The 23462-nt window shown below is 40.2% G+C and overlaps 2 protein-coding genes across 6 annotated transcripts in view; one reads left to right on the forward strand and one right to left on the reverse strand.

The window, feature by feature from the left end:
* LOC129719487 (DENN domain-containing protein 5B) overlaps positions 1 to 17006 on the forward strand; it is a 43888-nt gene extending 26882 nt beyond the window's left edge. Inside the window, exons 1-13 of one of the 4 annotated variants that reach the window (XM_055670858.1) lie at positions 6165 to 6255; positions 6420 to 6945; positions 7001 to 8018; positions 8087 to 8340; positions 8404 to 8613; positions 12783 to 12984; positions 13043 to 13310; positions 13605 to 13961; positions 14198 to 14330; positions 14392 to 14788; positions 14848 to 14966; positions 15022 to 15666; positions 15727 to 17006. In XM_055670858.1, the coding sequence (XP_055526833.1) occupies positions 6527 to 6945; positions 7001 to 8018; positions 8087 to 8340; positions 8404 to 8613; positions 12783 to 12984; positions 13043 to 13310; positions 13605 to 13961; positions 14198 to 14330; positions 14392 to 14788; positions 14848 to 14966; positions 15022 to 15666; positions 15727 to 15916 (4212 nt within the window). In that variant the 5' untranslated portion in view covers positions 6165 to 6255; positions 6420 to 6526 and the 3' untranslated portion in view covers positions 15917 to 17006. Of the gene's footprint in view, positions 1 to 6164; positions 6256 to 6419; positions 6946 to 7000; positions 8019 to 8086; positions 8341 to 8403; positions 8614 to 12782; positions 12985 to 13042; positions 13311 to 13436; positions 13473 to 13604; positions 13962 to 14197; positions 14331 to 14391; positions 14789 to 14847; positions 14967 to 15021; positions 15667 to 15726 lie in introns of those variants that run through there. The other 3 variants (XM_055670856.1, XM_055670854.1, XM_055670857.1) reach the window with 3 other exon arrangements.
* LOC129719497 (glycerol-3-phosphate phosphatase-like) overlaps positions 1 to 23462 on the reverse strand; it is a 393537-nt gene that overhangs the window by 34462 nt on the left and 335613 nt on the right. The gene's annotated exons all lie outside the window — the stretch shown is intronic.

Here is a 23462-nt window from a genome sequence, read left to right on the forward strand (position 1 = left end):
CATCTTACGACCCTTTTTGGCATCTGCAACATCTTGGCACTATTGAACGACAAGATAGACGAAGAAAAAAAACTAGATAGAACGACATGAAGCTACAAAGGATGCTGAAGAGGAAAATCGAGGGAAAAGTGGCTACTTCGCTGGTCGGTGCAACCGGACAAACAGTGAAAAAGTACCTGGAAAACATGGACATTAGGGTGGCAAATCAAATTTTCGAGTTTCGCTTAGAACTAGTGCTCAAAAGTTTCGTCTTCTCGAAAAAATGCAAAATGCAAAGTTTTAGCTTCATCGGACTTTGGGAACACGTGCATCAACGCAGTCGAAATTTCACGAAAAATATCGATCTCGGAGCTGCAGGCCGATTTTCCCGGTGAATCGTGACGTGGCGATTATGATATGGACGACGAGACCTATCTCACACTGGATGGCAACGACTGGCAGGGCAATTCGTAATTTACTACCCCCATGAAGGAAGCGGACTACAAGGCGAAGTTCATTTGACACCCCTAGTTCCCTAGAAAGTGCTGCTGTGGCTGACAATACCGTAGCGTATACCGTTATTTTAAAGAACCAAATGCTTCTCTAGGAGAAAACCAACTTTAGGATCAATACGTTATTATAATATAGACTGTTCCGAAAATTATAAATACATCTTCTTTCTTAAATAAAACAAAAAATACAGGATTTTTCGGGTCATTTTATTCTGAAATATAGATAATAAGTGTTTTCTTTCCAGTTTCAATTCAAGTTGGGATTATTTTTCGTAGGATACGCGAGTTCTCTAACTTTTCTCCTAACACTACTCATAAGCTTTTGCACAGTGTGTTCTCCGACCATTTTTACCACTTTAAGCCAATCTTTTTTAAATTTTTCAACATTGTCCGCTGGTTTGACATATTTCCTCAGCTTTGCCTTGGTCAAAGTCCAAAAAGTTTCAATAGGGCGAATTTCAGAGCAGTTTGGAGGATTCATCTCCTTTGGGACACATGTGACATTATTTGTTTTATACCACCCTAGTGCATCCTCAGAGTAATGGCAGGAAGCAAGATCGGGCCAAAAGATTGGAGGATTGTTATGCTGCTTAACCATGGGTAACAACCTTTTCTGCAAACACTCTTTCACGTAAATTTTACCATTCATTGTGTCATTCGTAATGAATGGACGAGGTATTTTCCCACATTCACAAATGGCCTGCCAAACCATTACCTTCTTGCCGAATTTTTCGGTGTAAATGGCTTTCACTGGTCCAGGGACATCCTTACCCTTCGGTGATGTATAATATTGCGGTCCTGGCAGAGTCTTATAGTCCAGTTTTATGTAGATTTCGTCATCCATGATAACACACCCCCTTTTTTTTGGTACGAAGTTTGTCATAAAGCTTCCGAGCTCTCGGTTTCACAGATTCACCTTGTTTTGGATTTCGTTTTAGCTGCTTCTGCTTCCGACGGGTCTGCAGACCCATTCTTCCCTTGGCTCGCATAACGTTACTCGCCGAGGTTCCAAACTTTCTCGCCACATCTCGTACTGATACTGAAGGATGCCGCTTGTAGTATTCCTTAACCTTTTTGTCCATTGTGGGAACAACAGGCGCGGGTTTTCTACCACCTCTTGGGGCATCAGTAAATGTGCACTCTTCACAATACTTCCGCAATGCGATTTGAGCTGCTCCGACACTTATACCTTCTTCTCTGGCTAATTTTCTTATAGAAAGACACCTCACAGTGCCCCATTTGTGCACAATTCGCTTTCTTTGCTCGGGAGAAAGGCCACGCATTTTCAAAATTTCGCACTAAATGTTAGAAAAAAAAATGATAGCATCTGTTTCTTTTGGATGTAAACAACAGGACGCAGCCAACGTTTGGTTGAATACTGCACGTTCTTTGAAATGACGGTTGATCGTAAGTGTATTTATAATTATCGGAACGGTCTATAGGATGGAGAGCCATATTACGGGTCAATTGGACCCAATGATGGTTGAAGGAAAACAAAGTTTTAATCCAAAGATTTGTGGCTCTTAATTTGGGCGTATGTTGTAGCACAAACCTGCAAAACATTTTATCCGCAAAGTCTTCAATTTGAGATCTGTCATAAGGCGCACGTGGTTGCCGATATCGGAGGATTACGTTCGAAAAACCTGCTCACATCGAGTACCTTTGTTTGAAAGAACGTGTCAAAGATGACTGAGCTCAAAAATATGGATATTATTGCTTGAAATAGTTGAAAGTGAGATTTGAAGTAGTACTACTATTTTCGCATGTTTTCCTGCCGCACCCTGTAGAGTAAAATTTAGCTCCAAACAAAACAAAGGTTTCCTTCAGCGCAGCATATCGATGGTGTTTTTGTTACCAGTTCAAAAAAGATTTTTTTTGCAAAACGTGCCGTGTTCTTTATTTATTAGAGTTCATGACATGTGAAACGATTTTTTATGTTTATTGAATTGCAAAAACTAGTATGGTTATTTTGGTAGTCCTACGCACAGCGATCGTGTTCTAAATACTTGATCTGACTTTCTCAGTCTTTTCGATGATATTATACGACAAACTGCGTACGTTTCGGTGGTATTTTTTGAGAGAAGTTACACAGATTGTCGTATTATATCTTTAAAAAAAGACTGAGAAAGTCAGATTAATCTCATCCGTAAAACTATTACCAGTCGTTAATCATGTATACAAAGGCGCATCTTACACATTTACAGAAATGATATCACTAGTATTGAAGCTCTAGTGCTCAAGACCGCCTACAATTTTTCAATAAATACTTAAAAAATGTGTATAAGGATTTATAGTGATTTAACCGAAGCCCGTTTAAAGGTGGGCTCGGGAACTAGAGGGTTAATTTGCTTTGGAGCACGCGGAACTGATGGCGGTAGGATTCCTTTTATTAAACGGTTTGCTATGTCATGCATACTGAAATCAATCTCCTAACATTCAAACTACAATGCCAAAACACAGCAAACAATCGATATTGGTCGACATGATAAAATGATTGGGTTTGTTTATTGGCATTCATGTGTGAAGAGCATTTGGTTATGAACGTGAGAAATATTTTCAGTGTTCTACACAATATTGCGTACTTTTTTGGCAAAATTCATCGCACATACAGTAGATAAATATTTCACAAATTATGAACACATTCACAGAGATAACTCTTCGACTGGTATTCAACAAATACTTCCAAGGACGGAGATAACCACCAATACTTCTTATGACGAAATTTTAAATTATTGAACTAACTTTCTACAATCAAAGAATGGATTGTAAGAAGCTGGTTGTTGCTGGAGAATCTCGAAGAAAAGATGTGTATTTTCGAAAAAAAAAAAATCATTCCTCAAATACCTCGAAAACTTTATGATTTGAAATTACTATCAGAATTATTATCATCATCACATTAGCACTATTATCAAATTTGGCGTTTATTTTCGAATTTTCTAAGTTTAAACTCATGTAATTTGCAATCGGATGCATTTAATGGTAGTTTATCATCATACGTTTTTAGAATGTAAATAACTGCTAAAACCATTAACATTATTTGAAAACAATTATTCCTAAAAAGGTCGACATTTAAATAAAAGGCTCTGAACTGTAACCGATAAAAATAGAGGGGAGCTCCGTAGGCGCAAGGAGACTCCACTTTGACAAGCGAGTGTTCGTGGGTTCGAATCTTAGTAAAATCAGGCTATTTGGTTGTCAAAGGACTTTATCATGGGTTTATTCTCAGGCTCCTCACCAAATACCCTCCTTACAAGCTGAATGCAACAGTACCCCTGTTGATTCCCTTTTATAATAAAACTGGTCTGAGTAACGTATGTAGTATGAAAGTGGGGAGCTCCGTAGCCACAAGGTTACAGAGTCCGCCTTGATAAGCGAGGGGTCGTGGGTTCGAATCTTAGTAGAATCAGGCCATTTGGTTGCCAAAGGACTTTAGCATGGGTTAATTCTCAGGCTTCCCACCAAGTACCTGTACTTCAATCTGAATTCTACAGTACCTCTGTTGACTCTCATAACAAAATTAAATCCTTGTGTTATAATAAAACTGGTGTGAGTAACATATGAAAGTTCTCTCCAGGGAATTGTAATTAGGCGATATTGTTAGGAGGGACAGAGGCTCGGTATAGTAAAGTGTAGTAAGCTTGAAACGGAAAGGTAAAACTTACACACAAGCACGGATATGAATGATAAGCGTATCACTTACTTCAATAGTGATACTGCCAATAATATGAAGTGCGGAGTACAGAAAACACCTGGGCAATATCAAAATAGATCTAAACTCTGGTCGCAGTGATGAGTCCACACAGGAAAAAAAACGTATGAAAGTTCTCCTGAGGAAATTGTAATTAGGCGATATTGGTGGGATGGAAAGAGGCGAGGTATAGTAGAGCAGCAAGCTTGAAACGGAAGGGTAAAACTCATACATAAGCACGAATATAAATGATAAGCGTATCACTAACTTCAATAGTGATACCACAGACGAAGAGACGTAACACGAAATTAATTTTCGTGGACCAAAATAAGGGTCAATTCAAATGAGTATCAGTTATGCGGAATGTTCTCGCCGCAGCGGTGGTGGTACTGATGTGCTTTTCCCCTTTGAACTGAGTTGACAGCTAACGCGCGCCGTGCTGCCAAAAACAGCAAAATGCCTGAAAGTTTATCTTTTGCGGAGTATGTCCAATATATCGGAACCAAAATTTTCTTAAAATTTTGTATGAAGTGGTACGTCTGTTTTTCTGTGGTGGAAGTGCGGAGAACAGAAAACGCCTGGGCAATATCACAATAGATCAAATGCCTCTGGTCGCAGTGATGAGTCCACACAGGAAAAAACTTTTTACCAAAAATTTTATTATGAAAACATCAACTCTTTTTTGAATTTAAAGTTTGATGTTTATTCAATTTGTAAATTTTTTTTTTGCAAAGCATTCTGAATTCCCTGCAACTCGTTCCTAAGAAGTTTTTTACACAGCTTAAAAGTTTCATCTCGTTGAAATTTCGATTCGAACGAGGGCGCTTCTTGTCTTTTTTTATTCACTTCACCAGCATCGAAAGGATATATCATTTTATATTTCATGTTAAATGCTTGTAAGTTTTAAGTATCACATAAACTATTTTTCATCTTATGAACGATTGATAGGTATGTCACAATCGAAAAAATAAGATTTTCATTAGACAAACTTATGACAAAACAATCATATGCGTTTCGACATTATTGTCTGATTGCTAACACCATTGATTATCCTGAAAAAGTATTTGGCATTGTGCCTAGTTGTTTTCCGCCTCACGCTTTCAATACCTTTTGGGACGATTCCCTATTCTGTGTCGCATTGAAATTGTTGGCGAGCATCTTTTACCTGAGCTGAGTTTTTGTTAGGATTCGTCATTTTTTGGTACTCAATACATCCATTGTGTGTGGTTTCCGGTGCTGACCTTTCGTTGTTCGTTTGTGTGAATAAAGGACGTTTATGATCTTGACATTTTGGAATAAAATGGTTTTAAAAGTTTATAGTTAAGTCGATCATGAAAATAAAATATCTGGTCCAATTTAATTATCCAAAATAAAACCTATCTTGAAACAATCAACAAAACTGTTTATCAAAATAAGGACAACTTCAAACGTAATTTACTTATATGAAACATAAGCTAGCAAAATATATGTGTGCACACACAATTTCAACAGTATTTGGACCGTGTTAAATCAACGTCGTATCCCAATTTCTTTCCAACCAACGGCAAGTCATGCACCACGAGCAGCAGCGGGCAACAAAAACAACCTTACGGAGCAAAAGTCGAAGATAGGTTCATTAACAGACAATGCACACTCAATATAAGATGATGGCTTGGATTCGATAGACTACCCCTGGTTTGACCTTCTCGAGTCATATACAATTGAGTCGATTCCGACATCCATAGGAAACGCAAACGTTGAAGCAAAGCAAATCTCCGTGACGTTACTTGTTCAGTAGCCGAGTCAATAAAAGAAGTAGCAAAAGCGTATGTGTGCTCGGCTAATATATGGTCATTAGACATTTAATAACAATTGCATTCATTCATCACTTTGCTCCATCGTTGTGCCAGTTAGTATCAACTTCTTTCATTTTCGGTCGAAAGTCAGTAGTTCTCAGCAAGACTGCACGCCCCCTGCGGACAATCCAACAAACGATTTACCGAACGCTTGTCGATATGACCGCCCGTACGGGAAACAACAATCAATGGCTACTTTCATGACTATGTCTGTCGTTTTATTCGCACATATCGGTTACAGGTATGGGAATATATCGTGTGTGCCAAGAAACTTGTTGCCACAGCACACTTTTGCCCGACAAATATCGAATTACCATCAGCATACAGTACACTCCATTGAGAGCTATCATTATTGCACATTAGTCTCATCTACTTTCCTTATTTTTTTTTTTCTCACATTCACAGGTGACAGTCTACACTGTTCACCGTTAGACCGAGCCTACAAGAGCAAACCGTTGGCACACTATCCGGAAAATGTCGCCTGGAATCCGTTCGATGCGCACGGTATCTGTATGCTATCGTTGCCGCAGGGTTTACGTTTTCGAACGCAAAAACACAACATAGAGCCACGATTTCACGCTTTCGCAACCACACGAGAGGACGGCAAGCGGTGCTACGGCTTCAGTCTTGTGTTCTACGAAGAAGTTCGCAATCGACAGATATGTAGCGCCATGCACACGCTGCAATCGATGTTTATCACGGAGATATCAAGCTCGCAGCAGCCACCACCGGCCACGCTGCGACGGGTGAAAGAAAGCCCCGTGAGTCGTTCCTTGCCACGGCATTTCAAAATTGCCGCCCAAGCTCCAGCGTCAGCTCTAAGCTACTACGATATAACTAAGGATAAGCTGTTTGTGGCGAAAAGTATTTCGCTCGTTTGTCAGGTGCCGTATGCTCACGTTGCTGGGCTATTCCTCCAGAATCTCTTCAAGTAAGTTTTGGTTAACTTAATTAGTGGTAAACATGTTTAAAAGTCTTATTTTTAGATGTCTTCCCCGCCATCCCGGTTCGCGTTTGAGCCTTGAAAGCTATGTGTACAACATTCTGTACGAAGTATCCACACCCCCGCCAGGAAAGTCCATCCGTATATACATACCACCGGAAGAACCTCATCTACCTCCCATTGCCACAATCCTGCAGCGACCAGCACTAAAAGACGAGCTTCCGTTTATGGACTTTCCTTTGCGGCTTTTGTTTACCTACTTAAGTGTAGACTGCGCTATTCAGCTTTTCACTTGTGTGCTGCTCGAGAATCAAGTGCTTCTGCGATCGTCCGACTATCAGAAGCTGACAATTATAGCGGAATCCATAACGTCTCTGCTGTTCCCCTTCCAGTGGCAGCATGTTTATGCTCCAATACTCCCCGCGTCACTGCATCACTTCCTCGACGCTCCTGTGCCGTTCGTGATGGGTCTGCATTCGGATTCCGATAGCACCCTGCGCATCGGTAGTGAAGCAAATCTCTGCTATGTGGACATCGACAAGCAGTCCGTTCAGCTGCCGGAGGAACTGCCCGCTTTTCCTCACCGGCATGACTTCATCGCGGAAATAACCGCCATTCTTGATAAGTACCAAGTACCTCGTGATAGATCGTTGGATCCACCTTCCATTCTCAGTCCAAAGAATCTCCTCAAGGATCACGACATGATGACGACGAGTTGCACTCTGCCCTCGGGCATGCACGCACGACGGAAGCACTCTTTGCACGACGTTCTCGACTGGGATCGACCGAACTCGCCGGATTTGCCGTTGCCAGCTACGGCAGTACCTTCGCGGCCGGACGTTCGCCAGCGAATCGTAGACATTGTCCGACGTAGCGGCGGAGACGAAATCGACTCCGGACCGAACGAAGTGATGCCAAGCACAAAGCAAAAGCAACCGCTCAGTACGCTCGATCAGTACTACGAAGATCTGCGGCTGAACAACTCCATCCGGGAGATCTTTCTCAACCGCTTCGTGCAGATGTTTGCCGCGTACGAACAGTTTGTGATTTTACCCAATCAGGTGAGACTTTTTATTCTATAATATGAGAGAAAAGTTAAGTTGAGATTTTTTGTTTGTTTTGCAAATAGGACAAAGAAGACTGGCTTAGCAATCGTGAATCTCTGCACAACTTCGATAAGGCTTCGTTCCTCTCGGATCAACCGCAGCACCATCGACCGTTTCTGTCGCAGTTTCTCGAGAGTCAGATGTTCGTTACGTTGATCGATAACAAGATTATGCTCTCGTGGGGTGACGATGGAGGCAACGGTAGTTCTCTGGATAGTCTCAACGGGGATGTGGAGTACAATCTGAAGCTGTTTGACAATCGCATCAGAATTCTAAGGTGACTGCCATCGCTAGAATTTGTCATTTCTATAACCTTTCACAATTATGATTGTTATTGCAGGAAACGTTACGGTGGTGAAAGTATGATCCGCACCGCCAACTACGAGCCTTGCATTCTGGCCAGAGAAACCCAAAAACTGCTGGACAAACGGCTTGGCAGCGTGGACATGGAGGTTGCCCCGCCGAGTGAGATCCTGGACAAACGACCGCCATACTATCGCAGTTTTCCGCTGCTGGAGAAGTCCGTCCTGAACCAGGAGTGCGCCTCGAGGTACGCAAAGGACGTTTTTGAGTGTGGTGTTGACAAGCGGGGTTAGGCAGCGAGATTACGAAGCCGGAAACAAACTGTGGAGCGCTTCGTTATTTGCTTGGTGGCGAGCGGCATGCAAGTTGAAAGAATTTTGCGGTTTGTTTCCCGTGCTTTGGGGTTGTGTTTAGATAGGAAAACAATATCAACAACCATAGTTGAAACGCGTGCCTATTGTGATTAGAGCTTAGTTTTTTTTCTGTTTGTTTGTGAGTTATGTACTGTATGTTTTGTGACCGATTTTGGTGCGCTTAGAATATTTAGGTATAGATTCTCTAATCCTACGTACCACTGAGCGTTGACTAGTTGCAGATTCTGTTGATTTAATATTTCACTTATACTTTTCGATTGTATCGCAACTAGTCAACGTCGCTCAGCACATGTGTACTGATCCGATCCTGAGGAGCCAGGTACGTTGAATTTCATCGCTTTTGGTATATGGTAGCAAAACTTGTATCCTATATGGTTATGGTTCACCGATCGTTGTACAGATTGGTTGCTGTTTGAACGCTTGACGCCTATGTTTGCTGCATCGATGATTCAAGCTTTGCCTACTTGGTGGCGGCGGCATTCGTCGGTATGTACAAAGCACTCTTGAACAAAAATCGCCCAACCAAAACGATCGACAGTCAACCTGCTTGGCTCATTAGGTAAACAAATGGTAAAAAACACACACAAACTTCCTTCCCAGAACTGAATGTAGCAGAAAATTATTTCCAATCGTCGAATCGTTGAAACGACTGAACTCGCATGGCTGCATGATCATACCAAGCTGTATAGTTTATTAGTTTTCATTTATCGATGTAGTCAGCAAGGTTCCAGTGCGAATTTGCGCGAAAAAGTAACCGATAACGAATATACTAAACCTCACACTTAAAAGCTACTAACTTCTAAACAAGCCGGCGCACTGCTTGCGAACAGGAACATAGACAAACTCACACGCGATCAATGAAAAACGAAATAATCGTATTTATGAGGTGCTCTTTCGAAATGCAGACAAACGCTTTTAGGAAGTCACGCAAGAACACAAGAAACTAATGAAAACTTCCCAATAATAAGTAACATTATTTAGTTTAGTTAGCCAGTTCGCGGCATATGCAGCACTCGAACCTTAGTGATGGGGCGCCGTAGCTTGTGCGCTCCAGCGGAAACGTGATTGACGTGATTTATATTTTACTAGTTTGCTCGTTGTTTTATATCTAACACTATTTTTTAACGATTAGCAATGTTAGTACCTTTTTTTATTTGTTAGACCCTAATATCGATTTTCGAAATAAACGATATTTTTTATTTACACGTTCATGTTATTATTTCATTGCATTGCGTTTTGTCTTATGTTGAGGTTTAATTCAAAAAAATAAAATAGAAGGTTTAGAAAACGCGAAATATGCTTTAAAAAACATTTTATTTTACGCACTTCATTTTATGTTGGTTAAAATTTAAAATAGGAAAGTCCAAATAATTTGCTGACCCTAGCACTAGAAACAAAATTTATGCATAGGCAATTTTAGTGTTTTTCGGTGAATTAAAAATAATAGAGATAATTACATGAAGAAGAATATTTCATGGTTAGTAAAGAATCTATCTCAAGTGTGCACACTTCATGTACGCGACCTTCTCAGATTTGGCTCAAATTTTGTGGAATGGTTGATTTAAGGTCATTATGCAAAAATCCCAATTTTGGCGCCTATTGGTCCACCTCGTGAGACCCTCCCCTGTTTTGAAAAAAGTGCAATTTTTCGTCAAAAAGTCTTGTTTTCCTTCAATTATAGCTTCATAAGCATGATGTCTAGAAGAAAATTCATACATGGATTTTGAAGAAAATTAGTTGAGGATACCAAAAAAAATCATCAATTTTGAGCGAAAGTGTTGCCAGATATATTATTTTCGCAATTAAAAATGAAACTGCATTTTTCGGAAAAATGAAATTGCATTTTTCGGCAAATGAGTATATTTTGATTTTAAATTGAACAACTCCATCGTGTTCCTGAGAAATTTTCACATAACACTTATCACCCCGAGGTTTTATTATTCTGCTAATATCTCCGAAACTGGCTTGATTATGGACATTCTGAATAAAGCAATTTAAATAAAATTATTCAAGAAATTAAAAAAAAAAACAATTTTGACCGACAGTGTTGCCAGACATGTTATTTTTACAGTTAAAAAAATTAAATTGCATTTTTCGGCCAATAAGTTTATTTTGATTTCAAATTCAACAAATTCATCGCAAAAAAGAAAAAATATTTTTTTTCATCTAACTGTTAGGTGGATTGATCGAAAAACTAAAAACGTCAAAAGTAAGGCCTTGTTCTATGAAACACTTTTGCTGAAGACATTGCGTACATTAAATCAATTTTTCACATTCAAAACTAGAACGATCACGACTTTTCGAGTTCAGACCACTGTGCACGGTGAGATTTTCAAATAAATCTTTCCACCAATTGTTAATGTCTTGAAATATAACTCTTGGAATGTGTAGAAACTATTTTGGAAGTTATTTCATAAATGGTGGTTGAAAGACGTGCTTTACAATAAGTATTTCGTCGTTTTTATATCACTTTTTTTCTTTGATTCTTTGGTGCATTTTTTTATAATAACGGTCTGTGGGAGCACCGTGAAATGCTAAAACTCGAGTTTTACTGATAACACCTCGGTGTGATAATTGCTTTTAATGTAAACGTTTTTCAGGAACACGATGGAATTGATCAATTTGAAATTAAAATATACTCTATTGCCGAAAAATGCAATTTCATTTTTCAAATGCAAAAACAGTGTATCTGGCAACACTGTCGCTCAAAATTGATTTTTTTTGGAATCCTCAACTAATTTTCTTCAAAATCCAACTATCAATTTGTTTCTAGACATCATGCTTATGAATCTATAATTGAAAGAAAACAAGACTTTTTGACGAAAAATTGCACTTTTTTTTTCAATAAAAGGGAGGGTCTTACGGGGCGAGGGGTGGACCGATCGGCACCCAAATTGGGATTTTTGCATAATGACCTCAAATCAACCATTCCATAAAATTTGAGCCAAATCTGAGTAGGACGGTGACACGTTTGTCTCTTTTTTTTTTTTTGCACACTTGAGATGGGATTTCATTGAAATCTCAGAAAATTGAGACAAATCCCTGCATTTTGCAATCGTAGTTAGACCTAGAGTTATTCGTTTTTTAATAAAAAAATCGATATAAAATTAATAAATTTGAGCTTAAGCCTATGGCTTTTAAACTTTTCCTGGGAATTCTGCTGTCCCTAGCTTCTTTTGAAATGCTTCAAGTCTTCAGAGACTTCAATGAAGTCTCTGAAGACTTCCTCTAGACAAACAAAGAAACGACGAACCCGGTGAGCAAATACTTTGCGACCCGTTTGACGAACTTTCGAGGCGGCTAGGGGCACCAAAATTCACCGGAACTGTTAAAAAGCTATAATCCTTTCATTTTACCAGTTTGAGCTCTAGGGCAAAACCTGTGTTACCTGTGTACGAAATCTCTGCGCATTTCACCTGAGCAAAATAAATGTGCGAAATACAAAAAATGCAGATGGTACAAACTGCGTGAATTCTCAAATCTGCTTAATCACATCACTTAACACTTTTGAAAAAGACAGAACACTTTTGAAAAAGACAGAGCGAATCGGAATAAATATCAGGGAAAATATACCCAGGGAAATTCACCTAACTAGATGGAAGTTTCATTTTTGAATAAATTTGAAGTCCAGATAAAAAAACACTTTACGGTTATGCTATATTAAAGAAAAATGAACTAAGTACTTGAACTCTACTACTTGGACTTATTTAAAAAAAATATTTTATTTCGCGTTTTCTGAGTCATTATTTCTTAACTCCCATTCGACCAAACGTTAGCTTTAGGTAATAGAAAGCTGGTTGACCCCCATCGAAGGTAAGAAGTTCCACGCGCTTGTAAATACTCTCTCACACCACAGACACTCAACTACGAATTGCATGTTGGATCCAAACGTTTTCGTTTTGTTGTTGGTTTGGTTTTCGCCTCACCAGATTGGAAGAAAAATTGGAGTGAAAAACAGAAAAACAAAAGCAAATAAAAGTACTAAAACATGTGAACGCGTGCGAAATCCCACGGTCGTCTTTTCTCTTTCCACCTTTTCCAGAGGAAACAGCTTGCGGAGGGTTAAGAACGGTTCCAAGTGGAAGGTGAAGGAGATTTCACTGGACAGTGGCGGTAGCAGCAATAAAGAAAACGATGGCGGAGGAAACAAGTCCAATCGAAACTCTGCTAACCTATCCGGGACGGAGATCAGTCCGGCACTGTTGGCACAGGCAAACTGGACATTTGTGGAGAAATTATTAAAGGTTCGTATAAGCGAAATTTTCCATATTAAAAATAAATTATTAACTTATACAATTTCAGGATTGTAAGAGCAAAACTAAACGGATGCTGCTGGAAAAGATGGGAACCGAAGCCATCGAGCTGGGTCTCAGTGGGGAAGCCTCGGTGACAGGGGTTGAAGAGAATACAATGATTGCATCGCTGTGCGATTTGCTGGAGAAAGTGTGGTCCCACGGATTGGTCAACAAGCAGGGTAAATCGGCCCTTTGGACGCATCTGACGGCCTACCTGGACAGTAAGGATTGCCAGAATCCAAGCAAGCAGATTGATACTAATTTTTTGACTCCCGGTGAGTGAAGATATTTAGTCGTTAAGACAAATGCTTTAATCATGATAAGTGAGTCATCACTGATGGCCACTTTTTATCGCTACCAAAGCTGGGAATCAACTAAAAACTCTTACTCTTAACATGCAGCCTTGGCGTGGACGGTTATGAGAAAACGGATGGATTGTACGTGTATCTCTTAAATGTCTCTATCTCATGCTTTCCTCTTTCTCGAACGCTATTAGATGTTTGTTCTTAAGTTTCTAATTACGTGTATCGCTGTTTATTTCCTTTCTTCACATCAATACATCAAATCAGTTGTAGCAAGTTGCACTACTAGCCCCAAAACAAGCTTCACTAGCAATGGCGTAAACTCAAAACTCACCATTAGTCCAACTGCAACAACACCTGACAGCAATAACGGTGGTAGTTCCAATAGTAACAGTAACGGTAGAACCAAGCTTAACAATATAATACGACTAAGGCGAACCACGGGTAAAACTCCGAAGGTAGCACACCGCAACGAACCAATTTCGTTGTCCTCACCGGAGATGTCCCCGAACGCGGCTAGCCGGCTGAGTAACTTTGTATTGCCTAGCATAATTGCTAATTTGGTTGGGACCAGGTATGCAAGTGTACCGACCTGTGAGAATAATGCTCACGGGAGCGTTAACGGTAAGTTCGGTTCGCCCGGTTCCCGATAAAAGAATGAATAGATCAAACATTAACCTCTAGTGGTTACTAACACACCATGCGGGATATTGCACGTGTACTAATGATGATGAGATTTATGGGTATTGCTTGGCTTAACAAGATCCTCTAACAATAGCTTAACTTCGGTGTTTCAAATTGTCTAACTTATGCTAGAGTACCTTCTCACAATCACTAATCATTTACATTGGCTTTTAAAGATCTATCATCCCTCGCTATCGAACCGGAGATTCCCTCATCACCAACTCGGGGTCGATCAAAATCTCGCGACCGGAAAAGCCTAGGACCTGAACAGCTACGATCGTTACCTGAATCTCTGGAATTCGACATTCGGTACGAATCAAAACAAAACTGCTTCTCACTTCCAGCACTAACGATCCCTTCTACTCTACAGAAACATTCTGTCCATGACTGACATCAAAACTCACATAGGTTACGCCCGGGCGTGGGTGCGTTTAGCGTTGGAGAAAAAGCTCCTGTCGCGTCACCTTCGATCGCTTCTGTCGGACACGGCTCTACTGAGACAGCTGTACAAGCGTTCCGCCTTTGTGCGCTGTGACGATGAAGTGGAACAGTTTCTATACCATCTGCTAACGCTTAACGCTGTTGATTACTTCTGTTTTACCAACACGTACCCCACAACAAAGCTTCCGTACCGGGTTGTGATATTCCCTTCGAAGAAGGGATCAGCCGCTACTACTTCGGCCAACGTTTGGATCGCCATTTCCGGGACCTTGGGTGAAACGCAACAGATAAGCGTACCGCGGCATTCACTGGAGTTCGTCTTTCATGTAAGCCATTTGAGTCAGCCTCAGTAGAAGAAGCACTCACTAATCATTATTCATTACAGCACAAAACGCTGGGTATACTTACATCGCTAAGAGTAGGTCATGATGATACAGGAATGTCCTCCAAGTGGTTAGTCGAGCACGTTGTCGTTAGAAATGAAGTCACAGGCCACACATATAAGTACGAGTGTTATTCTTAGCCTAAGTTAAATACTAACACTCCTTGTGATCTCTAGATTCCCCTGTGGACGGTGGCTCGGTAGAGGCATCGACGACGGATCCATTGAACGTCTGTTAATTGGCCAGCTGGTTCCGCGAACGGTAGACAGCGAGGAGCTGGTTGAAGCGTGCCGGACACCACCCCGAACTCGAAGTCCCAGCATTCAGCGACCGGAGGTGCGACCTTCGGACATTCAACACATGCTGGGTGATTGCGTGAACGCAATCGTCAAGTGGCACTATCGACCCAGTCGCGAACGAGATTCCAGCTCGCTAACGAACCTCCTCTGCGGGGAAAATGGTCTCGTGAAGTGCTTAGAGCAAGCTTTCCTGTGCGGTTTCCGCTCGCAACGACTCTTCGGAAAAAACCTCTACCTGTGGGACTACTTTGTACGCGTCAAGGAACAGTTTGAAGTGAGTTTGGTGGAAGAGTCCGTGGAATTGGTTCGAGGTGGTGCCTCCGTTTGCAATTCTCCTCCGACCAGTGGCTCAAGCCCGGAGTCGCCGCCCCAAGGAACAACGTCCGTTCAACCACCAGTGGCCCGACAGGAACTGTCGGCAGTTTGGCGATGCTACTGTCACCTGATGGATGAAATCAACAACGTGAAGCAAACTCTCGGAAAAGACGGCCGCTTCCAGCTTTTTATTTGCCTAAGCATAAGGTAATTCTATTCTCTTTCACTTGTCTAAAATTTCAATAACATCCAATCCGGTGGTCTCAGGGAACACCTTCTTCACCGGATGTTGGTACCGATGGCCTACACACGGGTCACTACCGAGATGTACGAAGAACAGAGTTTTATGCGCAAGAAAGGCCTCCTGACATTCCTACGGCAGATACTGGAACCACTGGACGAGTTCCATATAGTGTTGGAAAATTCCATCACCCAGGGTATTGGATCTCACTGCTAGGCAGCCTAAGGAAACGTAATACTCATTACTGTAGCGGTTCTCATCGTCGAAACTCATTCTCAAATCAGGCAATTTTTGGAAGGCACTATGCCGTTTGTTTTCCCTCACTAACCGCACACACACTCAGTCAACTGAGAACGGTTAGATAAAACTAAATAATCGTAATCAATGGCCAAAGATATATAGAGCAATTTTTTGTTCCTGATGTGTTATATTCATAATAAGGTTATTTTTTGCCGATTCGTTTTATGTTGTAATTTTACGGGAATTTGTGATTTTTAGTTGGATTTGTTGAACCTTTGTAGTTGGCTTTAGTTTTTAGAGGTTATGTTCCATGTTTCCGTTTAGGTTAAGATAACGGCTATTTCGTTGAAATAGTGTTTCGTGCCAAAATTGAACTGAGAAAAAAAACAGAAATATCGCATAGCGTGGCGATGGCTGGAGTAGTTTAAAACCAAACTTCAAGTCGACGATAGCTGTGTGATAGTTTGCATGGGTAAGAGAGCAAACGCAATTATGGAAATTATTATTGACTGCATACCATACTTAGGATAAGTTTCGCGCAAATGAGTTCGGCCTAGTTATCACTTGAAAATGCTCCTGACTCTGTGCTCGGTAAAACACGACATTTCCGTACTCCCATAAACATACTCAACCTGTATCGATATTATCATCGGATCGAAAGGTATCATTTCCTAGAGTTCCTAGCGGAAACCACTCTTTACCGTAGAAGGGATGTAAAACATTCGACAATTTGCTTCTGCATGATCTTTGAAACCAAATTAATCCGTCTTTCGTAATGTAAGCTGTAAACAGAGAAACTATAAACCGCTAATTACGCTCCCAGGAAAATCTAAGCTATGAGCCTTTCTTCTTCGTGATCAGCGTGAAAACGAAACGTGACATCTCAGCCAAAACGACATTAGATTAGCATTCAGGAGGCACAGTAGAACTTCGCTTTGATTAATTGATTGTATGTGTTCGTTGTAGCTGACAGTAAAACATAGCTTTACGACTTTTTTGTGGTGTACTACCATGTAGGTGGATCCAGTGAGCGTAATAAAAGCTGATATTATCTGATTTAACTGAATTTCGTAATTGATTGTTTTTATTCTGAACGTTCCGAACGACATGCCGATTGCCTCATTATTTAAATTTATTTACCTAATTGACTCTATTCTTGAATATATTTAAGATAACTTGCAAAAACTTAGAAGGTGTAGCGTAGAGTTCAGCCGTTACGTGCCGCTAGCAAGCACGAAATACGTCGTATTTTGACCATGACTTATCTCAAGATTCCGACCTGCTAGAAAGTTGCAGTCTTCACCAAACTTGTTCAAAAAGTCAAGGGCTTTCGTATGGTATTAATGGTATTAATACGGAATTCCAGCGCTACGTGGCGCTAGTGTGCACGTTATCTAAAAACATTTTACCTTTGTGGGTATTACTGAACGATGGATGACGCTGCTATCCGCATGACCGCAAAATCTATGCGTCACTTTAGAACAGCCTAAACATTCAAACAGTCCTATGCTACAAATTGTGTCCTGCTTCAGTAAAATTATTATTAGCATATTATTGCGTTCTGCATCAATTTATACAAAAAACCCAAAAAGTGAAAAATGGCACATGCACTTCTTTTGCTCTCAACGGCTCAAAAACACTTCTTTAGAATGAACATACACGTACGAGCCAATGCACAGTAGAGGAGAGTTGGGAAAATCTCGACATGCAAAAACAGATGCAATAGACATGCGAAATGTATTACTGAAGGGGCTTTTCCGCTAGATCGATTGAAATGGGTTTGGGATTTTTGGGAGTATTTGCAAAACAACTTTATTTACTTTGACAACTTTTATTTCCTAAACAACTTTACTGAAGACCACGACTTTACTAAGCGACTTGTGAATTCCGAGCTAAACTATTGGCCAACCAGAAACTTTTGACCTCTTGAGATTCACAGGATAAGTGATGTTCATAATAGTTAAAACTTATGCAATTGGCCTCGTAGCAGTTGATCGCGTGGCCTCCTGAACAACTTTGCTGAAGACGGCAAATTTTTAGGTGAAAAATCACGACATAAATTATATGCAAAAACCTAAAAATTATATGCGCACAAGTGCTGCGATGCGCTTGAATACCCCTATATTGTATAAACCGGTAATAGAACCTCACAGCCTACACGCCGACACGAACGACAACATCTAAAGATGCATCAACTTCGCAGCTACGTCATTTCACACACAACAAACCGTCTTCCTCGATCAAACATCCGGCAGTTGCACAACCAGGGGATGCCAGAAAACGATAGAAAGGAAAAACTAGCTTGGAAAAGCTATCTAATCTGAGGAGAAAAAATCGCCAGCAAGAGGACAGAGATCATGGAGAGCTGGAGTAACTGTCTCGGGCGCAAGTTTTACGAAAAGGTAAACCAATCCCGTAAGGGCTACACACGGGGAGCCCCGTAGCCGCAAAGTTACAAAGTCCGCGCGGGTGGTCGTGGGTTCGAATCTTAGTAGAATCAGGCCATTTGGTTGTCAGATGGAAGCAATTTTCGAACAGCACCTCAATAGGGGAGCAACGGAAGGAGGCAGAAGGGAAGTTAACCTTGTAGTGCCAACGAATCCTGGAGATCGAACGGAAAATTGGGTCGCTAAAGAACAATCGAGCCGCAGGTAAAGACAGGCTACCGGCATAGAGGCACTAGCAACGGCACTCCACTGTATAATCTCCAGGTTTTTGGAGAAAGACAAATCACTGATAGCATTACGTTGAGCAACATCGCTGTCATTCTTCTCTAGTAAAAGGTTTCATGGAGCAGTATCAAGCGGGCTTCACGCACGCTGGCGCTACTATGGAACAAATCTTCACTCTCCGGTAGATCCTTCAGGAATGCTGGGGTTCAACGTGCACACACATCACGTTTTCGCGGACTTCAAGACAGCGTATGATGCAGTCGAACGAGACCAGCTAAGGCAAATAATGCAAGCCTAAGGTTTTCCGGATAAACTGACCCGAGTTATCAAAGCTACCTTGGATCGAATAATGTATTACGTGTGCGTATCGGGGACATTCTCGAATTCCTTCGAAGCGCACAGAGGGTGGACAACAGATGGACTATCCTGCACGTTGTTCAACATTGCTCTTAAGGGTGTAATCCGAAGAGCGGGCATCGAAACGAGACACGATTTTCAGCAAAGGTTATCAATTCATAGGTTTCCCAGACGACCTCGACGTAATTACGAGAAACTTTGTGACAGCGGAGGCAATCTACGTTAGACTGAAAGTGAAAACCAGGAGAGTTGGACTAGGAATAAATACGTCGAAGCTCGAGAAAAACCAAAATTCGCCTCCCACGAATGGTGATTATGAACGATGATGAACTCGAAGTGGTATATGAGTTGGAATCTCTGGTAACCACCGACAATGACATAAGTGAGGAGATCCAATGACGTATTCAAGCTGTGAATCGTGCCTGCTTTGGCCTTCGCAGGACGCTTCGACCCAGAAGCATACGGCGCCGCACTAACGATGTAAAAAACCCCGATTAGACTAGTAGTTCTCAATAAACTTGAAATCGTGACGCTGCCTACGGAGGTCATACGCGCACTGGCCGTATTTGAACGGAAAATGTAGCGGACAAACTAAATATAAGGTTTAGTTATGAAGAAGTTATGAATCATGAGCTACAGGAGCTACTTGAAGAGATTTCCATTGTTCACCTGATGAAGGTCGGGAGGTTGCGATAGGCCAAACATGTCGCGAGGATGCCGGACGACAGTGCGGTAAAACTCGGTTCTCTTCAATGACCCCACCGGCCCCAATACACAACCGCCGGAAACAAAGGGGCCCAGCGTGCTAACCTACTTGACCTGGTTGAAGCGGATCTGCGTGTGTCGAGACGTCTAGAAAATTTGACCGAGGAGAAAGGAGGAACATTCTTGATACTGCACGGCTCTAGACTGCTGAAGTATATAAGTAAGCATTTTATTGATAGTTTTATTCATTTTATATTTTTAGCACATCTTATACACTAAGGTCGCTTTTTACGCGGGTTTCTTTTCACGCGGATTCCGGAAATTACGCGATATTTTACGCGGATTCCGGAATTTACGCGGTATTTTTTTTGCGCGGATTTCGGTTTCCTTTCATTCGGAATGCAGAATTAACGCTTGTTTTTTTTACGCGGATTCCGGAATTTAAGCGTTTTTTTACGCAGCATGTATCCCCCGCGTAAAAAGCGACTGAAGTGTATTTATATTATAGCTCCTATCTACGCTCTCGCAAATTTCACGTCAAGTTGGGATCATCTTAATCTTTCTAGTTTCATATTCGCACCGGAGTACCACAAGGTAGCATTTTAGGCCCGATACTTTTCTCACTATTCATTAATGATGTCACTCGGTTGATGCTCCGTGGATCAAGATTATGGTACGCTGATGATGTTAAAATCTACTTGCTGATAGAATCAATCGACGACTGCGCAAGACTTCAAAGCTATGTTGATTTGTTTGCTCAATGGTGTGATTATAACGGTATGTCAATCAGCATTTCAAAATGCACCGTTATCAGCTTTAGTCGCAAAAACAGCCTCTGGTTAACGATTACTGCATTGAGGATACGTATTTAAGACGCAACGACAATGTAACTGATCTTGGCATGGTGTTGGATACTCATTCGACATTCAGACAACATTTTATGTCGATTATCAACAAAGCGAACCAACAACTGGAAATAATTTTTAGAATTGGGCGATAACACAGTGCAACAAAAATTGTCTTTTTTTCTGCTTTGGCTTCTATATATATTTTTTTTGTGTATTTTTATACAAAACTAAATTTCCCCGAGTTTGAACATATTTCAACTTAAGAGGCAAAAATGGCGCCATTTTGAATTTTTGAGAAACCGGTAATTCTTGTGGTTTTTTCGACGCCATTTTGTTTTGAGGCCAAATATCAAAATTCTAAAAGTTTGTCCACATATTAGCATCTTTTTACCCATCTTTTGAAAAAAAAAACAGATCTTAAATCGGACAAAAACTGAGCTCAAAACGGTGATTCTACGAAACCGGGTTTGGCATAGTTTTAGTATATTTCACAAAGCAAAATAATATCGATTATTTCCGAGCATTAATGGTAATTCGCTAATATCTTAAAGTGGTAGTCAAATTATGACTTATTTTGAGTAAAAAAGTCTTAGAAATCGAATGGTAGGTGTCTGATCTACGTAAAATGTCAGCAGATAAACCTATTTTTGTATTGTAGGGGAATTGGGGCAAAATCGACATTTTGCTGACATTTTACGTTTATCAGACACCTACCATTCGATTTCTGAGACTTTTTCACTCAAAATAAGTTATAAGTAGACTACCACTTTAAGATAGCATTGGATTTTACTCATTGTTGGATACTCATTCGACATTCAGACAACATTTTATGTCGATTATCAACAACGCGAACCAACAACTGGAAATAATTTTTAGAATTGGGCGATAACACAGTGCAACAAAAATTGTCTTTTTTTCTGCTTTGGCTTCTATATATATTTTTTTTGTGTATTTTTATACAAAACTAAATTTCCCCGAGTTTGAACATATTTCAACTTAAGAGGCAAAAATGGCGCCATTTTGAATTTTTGAGAAACCGGTAATTCTTGTGGTTTTTTCGACGCCATTTTGTTTTGAGGCCAAATATCAAAATTCTAAAAGTTTGTCCACATATTAGCATCTTTTTACCCATCTTTTGAAAAAAAAAAACAGATCTTAAATCGGACGAAAACTGAGCTCAAAACGGTGATTCTACGAAACCGGGTTTGGCATAGTTTTAGTATATTTCACAAAGCAAAATAATATCGATTATTTCCGAGCATTAATGGTAATTCGCTAATATCTTAAAGTGGTAGTCAAATTATGACTTATTTTGAGTAAAAAAGTCTTAGAAATCGAATGGTAGGTGTCTGATCTACGTAAAATGTCAGCAGATAAACCTATTTTTGTATTGTAGGGGAATTGGGCAAAATCGACATTTTGCTGACATTTTACGTTTATCAGACACCTACCATTCGATTTCTGAGACTTTTTCACTCAAAATAAGTTATAAGTAGACTACCACTTTAAGATATTAGCGAATTACCCATTAATACTCAGAAATAATCGATATTATTTTGCTTTGTGAAATATACTAAAACTATGCCAAAACCGGTTTCGTAGAATCACCGTTTTGAGCTCAGATTTTGTACGATTTAAGATCTGTTTTTTTCAAAAGATGGGTAAAAAGATGCTAATATGTGGACAAACTCTTGGAATTTTGATATTTGGTCTTCAAACAAAATGGCGTCGAAAAAACCTAAAAATTTTCAGTTTCTCAAAAATTCAAAATGGCGCCACTGTTGCCCCTTGAGTTGAAATATGTTCAAACTCCGGGAAATTTATTTTCGCATCAAACTTCATCAAAAAATCATACATAAAAGCCAAGGCAAAAAAATTGTTGCACTGTGTAATTCATTGATCCCGGTACTCTGCGTACTCCTTACTGCTCTTGAGTGCTGTGTAGTTCGGAATCCACACTATGAGTTCTGGACAAACCGTTTGGAGCGAATACTGAGATATTTTATTAACAAATATTTGCCGTATGCTACCATGGAGAAACCCTGATGCTCTACCGCCCTAAGATTGGTTTAGCGCCGCTCGAACAATGTCGCAAGGATATATCAGCAAACACCCCCCATGTTATTGGGCGTTCATGACTGCCCTGGACATTTTGATTATTTTGATTTTTTTTATATCAATTTTTTATTATATCTTACATTCTTTTCATTCCGAATGTTGAGCACATTGTTCGCGATAAAAAATCAATTTTCACGTTGAAATTATTATTATTTCTTGTATGGACCAATCACTGCGTTTCTGGTCTCTTCAATCTCAATCTCTTCAATCAATCTCTTGGATATCGCCCGAGTGTGTACTGTATTCTGTACTTATATTTTTAGCAACATCACTATCAAGAGTAAATGACATGATTATATTAGTACCCTTGCTTATGTGTGTGTATGCTTTACACCCTTCCTTTATGTTTACTGCTTCGAGCCTCGTTCCTTTTGCAAATACTATCGTTAATCTTACTTCCCTGGAGAGGTTTCAGCTAAATGTACCCTTTGGCCAGTTTATCGTGAAAATGGTTTATTTTTGTCATGAGGAAATCATCGGGGTTTTGTAGAATTTAACGTGAAGGAAGAATTAGTGAAGGGATTTATATTCGGCGATATTTGACAAGAGAAACGTCTAATAATAAAAAACAGGCCAGATGGACGCCAAACGAAACTTCTCCAGGGATATACTAAAACTATACCAAAACCGTTTTCGTAGAATCACCATTTTGAGCTTAGTTTTTGTCCGATTTAAGATTTGTATTTTTTGAAGATGGCTAACAAGATGCTTATATGGACAAACTCTTAGAATTTTGATATTTTGCTTTAAAACAAAATAACGTCGAAAAAACATCAAAGATTTTCGATTTCTCAAAAATCCAAAATGGCGCCATTGTTGCCC

This window comes from Wyeomyia smithii, chromosome 2 (assembly GCF_029784165.1).
Source record: "Wyeomyia smithii strain HCP4-BCI-WySm-NY-G18 chromosome 2, ASM2978416v1, whole genome shotgun sequence".
Taxonomy (NCBI): Eukaryota; Metazoa; Arthropoda; class Insecta; order Diptera; family Culicidae; genus Wyeomyia; species Wyeomyia smithii.